The sequence below is a fragment of the Triplophysa dalaica genome, chromosome 8, assembly GCF_015846415.1.
Source record: "Triplophysa dalaica isolate WHDGS20190420 chromosome 8, ASM1584641v1, whole genome shotgun sequence".
Taxonomy (NCBI): domain Eukaryota; kingdom Metazoa; phylum Chordata; class Actinopteri; order Cypriniformes; family Nemacheilidae; genus Triplophysa; species Triplophysa dalaica.
The window spans coordinates 11,394,679-11,405,930 of NC_079549.1; the positions used below are offsets into that span (position 1 = coordinate 11,394,679).

The following is an 11,252-nucleotide window of genomic DNA, read 5'->3' on the forward strand; positions in this document are numbered from 1 at the left end:
CTCGTTGGATTGTATATTCTGTGTCTTTCTTTAAAATCAGTGCAATGAGGAGGTATTTACACCGTATTTTCAAACTTGTCCTCTAACTTTCGTCATGGCTTGCTGGCGTTTAACATCTCTGTGTCTGGCGCTTTAAGTGCCTCTGAAACGTGCGAAAAAATCTAGAAAGTGAATGAAACTCAGCCATTCATAAAAATAGGACAGACTGCGCTTCGATTGGTCGCTGGACGCTTCATACATATTCAATGTCATTCGCGCAATCCATTGGATTAGCGATTTGAGTGACGTTTAACCGGAGCCAATGAGATTTCAGAGGCAAATGCCTCTCGAGCCCAAGGGAAAACCGAGCAGTCCATTTGCAACACCTCATTCAAGTTTTGAGTATCGGAGAGTGCGCATCTATTGATCCGTTCAAGCGAGTGGCAGACATCCATTTGGGATTAAATCCGAAACGGTGTTTCTTTTTCAGCCCGCTCCGAGAGTGCACGTCATTAGTGGGGTGAGTTTAACCCTCGTTTCCTCAAATATTCACTCTTTTGTCGCTGATATGTCTGAATGGAAAGGGTTGTTTCTACGCGGTGCGTAAGTTTATCATCGGCTTGCAACTGCAAACACATCTCGCCTTGGGGAAAACGAACGCCATTTTCTCCTAGAGAGGGCTTATACTAGTTTGCAACCATTTTAATGCATGAAATTTGGTCTTGCTGTTTTGTTATTTTGCAACGTTTACTGGAGCGTGTGTGTTTGGGATTAGCGCACTTACTTGACATTTATAGGTGGGGTCAATGCAACCTGAACGGTGCATGGTTTTATGAATGGAGGTCTCTCTTTCCCCCCGCGGATCGAGTTTCACTTCATTGAGAAAAACAAGAGGCCGTCAGGGGGATGAGAAAGGGAGGAGGTGGTCTTTATCCCTTCTCCATCCTATCATTACTTTTAGCTTTTAATTTACGGGTAACGTTAGATGTCTCAAAAGTGCGCAATGTTTATTCTTTTTTCTTTTTTTTACAGTGTTTCAAATTTTTTGTAAATTTTGTTTTTGTACACGGGCATGTGGTTGTTTTGAGTTTTTTATTTTGGAAATTGCGAAGTTTAGTGCGTCATGACAAAAGTGCCAGCTGGTACGTTTTGATCCGAACTGTTCTCGAACGTTAAGCAGTAAACGAAAAGCTTGGCGACTTTAGTTTTCCGTAAATGTATGAACGCTACTTTTCTCAGGAAATGTTCTTCCATCGTGATCGTACTTTGTTTTTACTTAATGTTTTATATTTGAATCAAATAGTTTTCTTAATAAAGAATTTAATTCATTATACTGATTACATGTCGATATAATGTAAATAATGAAATGAAGATAGTAACACGTTTGAATAATAATTACAAAATAGTTTTGGTAACACTTTACAACAAGGTTGTTTTTTTGCTTTATTAAATGCATTAACTAACATGAACTAACAATATAGTTTTCATTATTCAATAACGTTTTTTAATGTAAAATACTGTTAATATAATTTATCATGTAAGTTCATGGTGCAATAACTAATGTTAACAGTTACAACATTTGATTTTAATATGTAATAGAAAACGCTGAAATGAACATAAACTAAGAATAATAAATGCTGTAGACGTACATTTTCAATTAGCTAATCCATAATAAGTAGTGTTAACAAATACAACCTTTTGTAAAATGTTACCAAATAATTCTAACTCTAATGTCTAACTATTGCTAGTAATAATATTTTTAGAATGGGACTTTCGGCAGGATATCTTCAGTTAAGTGAGTACAGAGACGTCCCTCATATGAGTTTGTTTTATGGTTGGCTCATAGTCTGTCTAGCTTTTCTCATGGTAGATTTTAGGAAAAAATTAAGCTTTCTTATTGTATTATATAATTTGTACGCAGTCATAATGTAATGGTCCTTCCTTTCATAGTCTAATCGCACTCCCAGATGGTTGACTTTGCTTATGTAAGCTTTACATTCATCTTTGCTGTGGATTGCATTACACAGCTCTCTCTCTCTTGCTGTCTCTCTCTCTCTCTCTCTCTCTCTCTCTCTCTCTCTCTCTCTCCATGTCTGCCTTTATACGTATGCTATGTCAGAAGAGATGTTGTGATGGATAACAGAGGGGGAAGTGGGTGGTTGAGTATACAGGATCAGATGGATCTGAGGATTTTGTCAGTCTGTTTACAGGGTTTATTATTTGATGTGGGACACACTGGTGAAATCTGTCCAGTAGGTTTGTTACATGATTGATTGTTTTATTTCTCAGAGATAACAGAAGACGTAAAGTGGCACTATAAAAATCGCTTTTAAGCGAAGACCCTGTTCTGGGAGCCTTCTTGAAGACCCAGATAATATGGACGGATTTTATGACCAGCAAGTTCCTTTTGTGGTTACACCTAATGTAAGTATTTTTTTTGCATTTTCATTCGTTTTTTGTCATTAGTTGGATTTGATAACACTGACCGTAGTGTTTTTCGACAGCAGAATTCATTACAAGTAGAAGAACCATACAGCAGGCCATTTAATGACAGAAAAAGGAAGTTGGTGGAGACTGAACTCGCTCAGGATACAGAAGGTAGATCTGACATGACGTTATTAAAAGCCAAATATATGTTGTAGACAGCCTGTATCAAATATTTGGACGAATCTAAGTGGATTTTTTCAGACTCTCTTGTCTTTATCTGTTAACTGCAGAACTTTTCCAGGACCTCAGCCAGCTGCAGGAGATTTGGATCGCAGAAGGTTTGTAACACATTGCTTTAATGTTTATTGTGCTACATGCAGCTATCAGAAATTTATGTCTAGATTCGTAAACATTTCTTGTAATATTTGCACATATTTGAGTATTTCAAAGAGATAGCACAGTTGTTGTTTTTTTCTAAAACTTCTGGGCATTTAAACTGGTCTTCTGCACCAGCCTTGCAGCTGCATTAAGAAAGTTGGCATCAAAATGGCTGTTCTTTTTTAGTTGAAAGGAAAGTACAAAGATTTGATGTTTTCTGACAAATTGTCATTGATCTGCAGATTGTTCAGCAGCAGGGGGCATTTTTGCAACTTTGTTCAATCTCTCCAATTTCTCTCTACAGCTCAGGTGCCCGATGACGAGCAGTTTGTCCCAGATTTCCAGTCGGAGAACTGTGAGTATCTGAAGATTTATAATTTATTCTCATTTGACGATGTATTTGGAGGTAGTCCAGAGAAGTCTAGTTATTATTCATATCTGTCTCAAATTTAAAGGCAGCGTCGGGGAACAAAGGATAGCTTAACTAAAGATGATGTCAGGTGTGGATGGAGTAGTCAATTCAATTTGTTGAGGTCTTTGTAAAGTGAGTTAAGCTCACAATACAATCCTGCATATTAGATAGTTTTATTATTCATTTGGTTTTCTTCGGACATCCCCTCACTCAATGCAATAACCCACTTTAGTGCTTTGATTTATGAGGACTTAAATGGTGTTTCCTCATCCTTTTAGTCTTGCCTAAATACACCACCTATTTTTTCAGAGTAATAAGCCGATTGGTATCGGGCATCACATGAGCCAAGCTCCTTATCAGATTTCACACGTTCATGCACTCAGTTCAGCCTCTGGAATGGAGCGGATTCCAACGGGCAGGGTGAGAAGAAAGTCTTCCTCTTTTGGCCCTCTGAAACCCACCGAATCCACAGCTCCTGAACTCTCCATTGAGAGCTCTCAGTCCAAAGTCACTCAGGCCAGGCCACAGGAATCAGAGCCAAAGGAAATACTTGAGGAATTCTCAGTAGAGCGTTTTATGCTCCCCCTTTTTTTTTGCCTGTTAAGTTTGTTTTTGTTTTCGTCTGATGTTGAAGCTGGGAGACAGGGTGTGTAGCCTTATATGTCAGGGCATGTGCTTTTGCCCAATTTTGCCACACTGTATATTATGAAGGTCAATGCTTTGACATGCTGTTTATGTGAGACACTGTTATAACATACGTAACTTTTCGCATGAGCTGTTTTTTATTTGCGTTTGTTTGGTCAGATTCCAAGCTTTTCCCCTAGTCATATCAAAATCAATGGGTGGCCCCTCAGGTCATCTGGTTGTCGCACCGCCCCGGCATGTACACCCTCCCAGTGCCATACCAGGACTGGCCTCTTTTCTAACAAATAACCCCGACTGGCAGAATTACATTCATTTTGGAGATTATTTAATAGAGGAGCTATGGGAGGGGTTGCACCTTTGCTCTCAACGCGTTCACGTGCCTACCGAATGGCCTCTTAAAGCCAGTGCCGTCTGGGTGATTTATCTGGCTTGAGTTCTGTGGATCCAGTTGCATCTGCCATTATGTGGCGCCGGATATGAGATCTTGATACAGTGATCCAGGGGCTAATGGTTACAGTGAGGGGAGGAAAATCATTCACGATCATTGAATTACGACCGCACTGATTCATGAGTATTGACTCGGCTATGATGGAAATCTGAGGGGAGCGCTTTGATTGCATGCATCGTTCTGCGCCGCGTTGCTGATGGACAGAGCGAAGAGCTTTTAAACCTCGCAGTCAATTGTCATTACCCGTGAAATATGGCAGTTTAATGGTGGAGAAGAATCTCCTTATGAGGCATTTCGCTTCACTTGTGTGGATGCTTCATTGTTGCTTCTTTTCTGCTTCACAGTGATGTTTCATGGCCCACCACCAACCAAGATCAAGCGGGAACTGAGTCCCTCCAAAGAGCTCTCCCTCTGTAGCCAAGACAGAAGTCCCATGCCGTATGGAGAGAAGTGCCTTTACAGCTACAGGTATTCATCCATTCATCATTGATCAAATCAAAGTACGTCCTTGATCATTTACTTTTAATGATGACTAACTTTCCTGATTCCTTCAATGCAGTGCCTATGAAAGGAAGCCCTCAGCTGGGTACAAGCCATTGACTCCTCCCTCAACGCCCGTCTCACCGTGCGGTTCTGCCAATCCTATTGGGACACGCCCCCTGCATCAACAGACCCCTCCCCCTGTCCCCAATACAACGTTAGGGCAGCATCTTCTTCATAGGCAGCCTTCGATGACCAAGTCCACAACCGGGCAACCGACACTCCCTCACCACAGCCAGAGCCCACCTTTTGCAGTTCCCTGTCCACCCCTGAACCGTGACACTCACTTCAATGCTGAGCCTAGGTTGGTTTTTGCATTTCAGTTGGACTTACTATATGTATATTTATGCCTCTATGGATTGTTTAGTGTTTTCTGTTAAAATACCATAAACATGCAGGTCTAAGAGAACTCTATAGTATAGGCAGATGACCTTTCAGCCATGCTAAGTTTACAAGGTCAAGATATGTCCTAGTGGTGTAGATCACTCGGATGTTGTTTTGCAGTAGTGTTAGCAACCCGCTGTGAGGGGGACTGTAATAATATGACCCCCGTGGGAATAAATTGGCTGGGAATCCGGCCTGCCACCTGTAGCAGAATTCATGCGAGCTTATAGGGGAATGTGTGGCACATCATTTACAGCCAGTAGCGCAATGCCTGCAACTTCTGTTTCAGTGGAAGATGGCTTTAGCTGCTTCTTAATTTATCCCATGATACCGAGACATCTCTATTACATTGTGTTTATGATTTAATAAACGTTATCATCAAATAAATCTGATTTATTGAATGTTGCTTAATTTGCCCAAAAGGTTTCAGCGACAACTTTCAGAGCCCTGCCTTCCGTTCCCGCCCCCTGACACCCAGGGAAGACCCAACTTCATGCCACAGGTCCCAAGCACTTCACCTAGGGATGGAAGGCCACCTTACCATCGCCAAATGTCCGAGCCCCTGGTTCCTGTGCCTCCTCAGGGTTTCAAACAGGAGCTCCTAGACCCCCGCTACGCCGAGCAGGGTGTACCCAACATGGGCCCGTCCCAGGCTTTCCACTCGATGGCCATCAAGCAGGAGCCTCGAGACTTCTGCTTTGACTCTGGTGAGGATTCAAGGCAGTCCCATTTCCTAGTGAAAAAGATTATGGCTTCTTTAGGGTATTCAGAATGTTTTAGGCAGGTTTGGTTTGGCTTCATGAGAGCTGTCTGGGTGAGGGCATGGAATGCTATATGTGTGCTGGCATGGGCCTGCGACTTTTAGCAATGTTTAGTGAGGTGTCCACGTACAAAAGCATGGACACATGCACATGCATACACTTCTTGAACCTTGCGTGCTAAGAAGAGCCGCTCTGACAAGGCGTGAGTGAGGGACATACCTTTTGTGCTGCGTTATTAATAAACTATTGTTTACAATAACAATCAAATAATAAAAAGTCTTCAAAGATGTTATTTAGCTTCATTTAGAGATCATATGTGACCCTGTCTATGAGATCAAGGTTAAGTCGCATGAAAGTAGAAACATCAAAGTAGTTAGAGACAATTTACAAATAGCTAATGTGTTTTTATTGCTGCAAAAAAAATTATATGATAGATTTTTCGATCAATGACTTTGTAATATGCAAATAATGAATCGATGAACAGTTTAAATCTCACCCAGTCAATTTTAAAGATACAAGGTTAATATTCATGTAAATCACAAAAAAAATCCTCTTCAGTTATGCTTCGCCAGACCGGGTCACATATCCTGGTCCATTTGACATGTTGTTCAAGTCCAGATGGATAATAATCCAGATCCGGATTTTGTTTTCTTCTGTAAAATCTAGAAAGTCGGCTAAAACTAAGCTGTATGCTCTACTGTCTAGAGCTTCAACCTCCTCTGCTCATTTGGTCATCTAACATGTGAACCATACATTTCATATTTTTACTTGTATGTTTGTGAATTAGTGATGTCATTCCTAATCGTTACGTGCCACATTCATAGGAAGAGTAGTATTACATTTATACGAGGCAGCCAAGCTAGGTTTTTAATATGTATGTTAGCCTAACAGATGATGCAATCAATGAGAATGTTCAGAGAAAAGCCGGAAAGGGACGAAGTGTCCTGCCGATTCGCCAGGACACTCAAGGACAGATAAAAACTGATGTCATCATGGTCCAGTATCTTGACATGGTAGCTAATCCTATTTGGTGACTCTGTAGACTCATCGCTAATGCCGCATGTTTCTTTGGCGTATTGATATGAGCTTTGCCAGTCCTTCCAGATGCATGAGATCAGACAAGCCAAGCCATGCTCGGCTATTCCATCAATCACTAGTGTTTTTGATCTGACCTTATGGTGTTCCATTAAAACATCTGTTTATATACCAAAAATGTAAATATTAATCTATAAATGAGCACTTGTTTTATTGTATTTTGGGTAACATTTTACTATGTGGATCTTTTTTTTAATAATTCTCTTCTGTTCATGTTGTTTTGCAGAAGTGCCTAAGTGTCAGTCTTCATTTGGGAGGGCAGCAAGTTTCTACCAAAACCATGAGAGTAAGTGACCGCTGCATTTATAAATATAATACTCACTGTGGCTTCATCATTCAACAGAATAGAATTTAATCCTATGATAATCTAACAGAATTTATCTTTGTCCCGTTGTAGACTTCTCATATGACCGAGATCAGCAGTTGTATTACGACGACACCTGTGTGGTTCCAGAGAGAATTGAAGGTAAGATTTCACAGTATATCACAAATGGGCATGTAGCATGTTAAGTTAATTTCAAAACCATTTTAGTGAGGCTGCTGGTTTTTATATCAAGTACTCCGTCTGCAATGTTCAGACTTTACTAGGACATCCCTCCCCCATTTCGGTTGAAGAGAGAGCTATCATAGTGGTGTGAAATGAACACGGTGTCCACATTAGCTGCATTTGTGTCTGGAATTTCTCGTCTGCTCGCTCGTGCACCTCTGGGCAAACTCTAATCCTCATAATTTTCCCCCCTGACAGGGAAGATAAAGCAAGAGTCATCTGTGTTTCGTGACGGCCCACCGTACCAGCGCCGTGGCTCCCTCCAACTTTGGCAGTTTCTAGTCACGCTCCTGGATGATCCCGCCAATGGCCATTTCATTGCCTGGACGGGACGTGGAATGGAGTTTAAACTTATAGAGCCAGAGGAGGTCAGCTATTCTTACGTTTACTTTATTCATTCGCGTACTTGGTAAATCCAACATGCTGAAATGAATTTTCTCCTCCGCTTTTTTCAGGTGGCTCGACGCTGGGGCATCCAGAAGAACAGGCCGGCCATGAACTACGACAAGCTGAGTCGCTCCTTGCGTTACTATTACGAAAAAGGAATAATGCAGAAGGTAAAGGCAGGTTCACCTTTGGTTCACTCTATACTGAAATCATAAATATTGGTCTAGTTGTCCTTCCAAGCTTAACATCTGCTATTTGTTGTTTTCAGGTGGCTGGTGAGAGGTACGTATACAAATTTGTGTGTGATCCCGAGGCCCTCTTCTCCATGGCATTCCCAGACAACCAGAGGCCCAACATTAAAGCAGATCCCGACAGCCTCGCCGGCGTGGATGAGGACACACTTCCGTTGACGCACTATGATGATGGGGCTTCGTACCTGTTAGATGGTGGGGAGCAGTGCGTCGCCGGGATGCCTTTTCCTGACGGTTACGTGTACTGAACTGTTGATCTGACTGAAACACATTTGTCCCTGTTGCCTCAACTCCTGAACTGCCCACTTCCAGATTAACCCTCCCTAACATATAAAAGAATGAGGAGATATCTGCAAGACAATTTAAGAACCCGAGAAGGTTTCGAGGAAATGAGCAAAGACAGTATCCAGCTCTTAAACCTTCCTCATTGCAAACGGTCAATGCTGTGAGACGAAACGGTTGAGCTGGAGCAGGACGGTGCTCGAAAGACTAACAAATCTCACTGCAAGAATTGTAGCAATTCTGTTTTTGACAATCCGCTTTATAAAGACAATTGGTAACAAATTATTAAGAGACATGTAAAGATATCCCTTCAATGCAGCACTATTTAATAGTTGCCTTTTTGGTCCCAACTTCATTTTATGTTTCCTCCGAACCATGTAGACAAGAAGTCAAAAGGGCTTTATTTTGCAAGGAGGATAAAAACCAACCCATTTATTTCTTGTTAAGACTATAGAAAGCTGGCTTTTATACGTTTTGTTTAAACGTGGACAGCTTAAATGATGCTGAGGATTCCTACAGATCAATGTTTTATTTTTTGTATCGTTGGTTCTGAATTCTTTGTCAAGTGTTGTTTTGTATTAACTTTTTTTGTTTTGTGCTTGTTAACCCAAGAGTTGATGTAAAGTTCAACCAGAGGCACTCTTAAGTATATTTAGCCAACTTCACAGGACTGTTAACCAATTGTTAATTATATTTCTTTATGACTATAGCTAATTCTTTTGGTTTAGCTTCCCAAAATGCCAAATTTTAAATGTAGAGTTAATATTATTTTCTCAGTTGACAACATTCAAACGGGATGCACTAGTCCAGAATTTCAGGAGAGCAGGATTATCAGGGCCTTGCATGCAATAAGGTAAAAAAATACATTTTCAAGTTGACAAAAGACCACTGCTTCCTTTTGCATGATGTACTCAGCTGTCCAATAACATATCGCTTTATGCTGGACAAAGAAGAAATTGTGGGGTTTCTGCATTTGTATTCTCTCTTTTCTTTCTTTTTTTGGAAAGATGAACTTATATATTTTTGCAAAGTCTGCATTTATTTGAGTTTATTGTATAAGCTGTATAGTTCTGCCTGTAACAGATTCTCTATGTATGTTTTAAATGGATCCCTGTGTGGCAGTGAATGCACACCGCTGGTTACCGGACACCCTTTCCTGGTGGTTTCTAGAGCAGTGCCTTTAAATGAGAGGTGCCGCTTATACATGAACAGTTTGCTCATTGAATGAGGGGCTTGTCTCAACCGCCACCACAGAAAGGTTGTCTGCACTTGTACAGGCTTAACCTTGTCCCCTCACAATGTGTACCTTACACTGCTGAGTTTATAATCTGTACTGGGTACAATAAACTGTCCATTCTGTTTCATTTGCACTCTGGCAATTCCTCTTTGTCATCAACTGTGTCACAATGGGTAACCTACTCCTGTGGAGCACACTGTTTCAAGTTATCTATACTGATTCATTTGAAAAGAATCATTTTCATATGTTTGAGATATAAGGCCGTTCCTAGATAAGCCTGGAGGTAATGGGCTGGCAATTGCTTTCTTGCTCTGAATCTGAAACTCGCTATTGATCAGTCTCTGTTCAGTTAAAGGCTTTTGCTGTCCCTAGGGCTACAGTGGCCATTCATCAGGGCTTTAGCTGGTTAGTTAATGTGTGTCTGCTCATAGTCATGCTTCTATATATGATTATTTAATAACTTCTCAGCTTTGGATGCATGAGCAGTCTGTGTGAGCCTGTGTGTCAAAAACATGCACAACCTTAATTATTTATTCAAGCTTCAAGCTTCATAAATTAAGTGTTGTCTTTTGGATAAGATTGTTTAAATTCAATAACTACAAATGCCTACACTGATGTCTAGTTGCAGTGCATTGGCATCTAATGCACTTTTCAGCCACGTTTTTGGATGGTTGTAGATTTCCGGGTCTCTGCTAGTTTTGCTTCAGGACCAAGATAGAACGTCAAGTGGCGACCTAGTAAAGTAGCAACATTTTTGAGTGAAAAAAAAATGCTCTTAAATGAAATTGGAAATTAAAATGAAATGTATTATTATCATGATGGACTGTAATCAATAGTACGGTTATTAAGGCTGAATCAAACAATTAGTTGTTTTAATTTTTAAATCCATTACATTTTACATTGAATTTTAATTTTGAAACACATTTTAAAAACAAAGGCTGTTTATCGCTGGAGCTTAACCCATATGAAATATGCTTCATAATGGGTCAAATTTGATTTTGCTTTGCAGAATTTCATTTGTTTTGAGTATATCGTTTCGTGTTGGCGTCAGTTTTCTATTTTAAAAGAGTAAAAATGTGTGAAAATAAAGCATGCACATTTTTGAGAGAACATACTTTATAAGATTTCTGTGAATTAAAATGTGCAAACCAGAAGCAATAATAATATTTTTTCATATTTATTTTTCATAATTGCCCGACTACGTATGCCATTTTATTGTTGAAGAAACCCAAACCTTAAAACTAGTTTAAGGAGTAGCTCACTTCAACATTTGCCCGCATTAAATTTCCCTAGTAATTTGTATTCCTACTATGGAAAGTCAATGGGGGAAATTTAGAAGTGACCTACTCCTTTAAGACCAATATGATTCCAGTAGCCAAAAACAGAGATGTTATTGCTGTTCACCATGGCAACACCCCCTACCCCATCTGCTCCAGGAAGCTACTTAACCTTTGAACCCTCCTACTTCCTGTAAATAAC

General features: G+C 40.3%; 1 protein-coding gene across 6 annotated transcripts; it reads left to right on the forward strand.

Moving 5' to 3' along the window:
• The first annotated feature begins 364 nt into the window (after positions 1-364).
• On the forward strand, positions 365-9,900 carry etv5a (ETS variant transcription factor 5a). 6 transcript variants are annotated; one of them, XM_056755247.1, is made up of 13 exons: positions 365-499; positions 2,269-2,403; positions 2,471-2,577; positions 2,697-2,744; positions 3,089-3,139; positions 4,634-4,757; positions 4,849-5,133; positions 5,637-5,920; positions 7,296-7,355; positions 7,467-7,535; positions 7,815-7,984; positions 8,072-8,179; positions 8,272-9,900. In XM_056755247.1, the coding sequence occupies exons 2-13, from the start codon at positions 2,369-2,371 to the stop codon at positions 8,500-8,502; spliced, it is 1,572 nt and encodes a 523-aa protein (XP_056611225.1). In that variant the 5' UTR covers positions 365-499; positions 2,269-2,368; the 3' UTR covers positions 8,503-9,900. The 6 variants fall into 6 exon arrangements, with proteins under 6 accessions (XP_056611225.1, XP_056611224.1, XP_056611226.1 ...); XM_056755246.1 differs by having other exon boundaries at positions 2,484-2,577; XM_056755248.1 differs by lacking the exon at positions 365-499 and having other exon boundaries at positions 1,643-2,403.
• The last annotated feature ends 1,352 nt before the right edge of the window (positions 9,901-11,252 follow it).

Bases quoted from the DNA above. Each gene is read 5' to 3' on its own strand.
- etv5a (XM_056755247.1), top strand. From the start codon at position 2,369: ATGACCAGCAAGTTCCTTTTGTGGTTACACCTAAT. The intron at 3,140-4,633 runs GTGAGTATCTGA...TCTGCTTCACAG, and splicing joins AGATTTCCAGTCGGAGAACT to TGATGTTTCATGGCCCACCA. The intron at 7,985-8,071 runs GTCAGCTATTCT...CGCTTTTTTCAG, and splicing joins AACTTATAGAGCCAGAGGAG to GTGGCTCGACGCTGGGGCAT.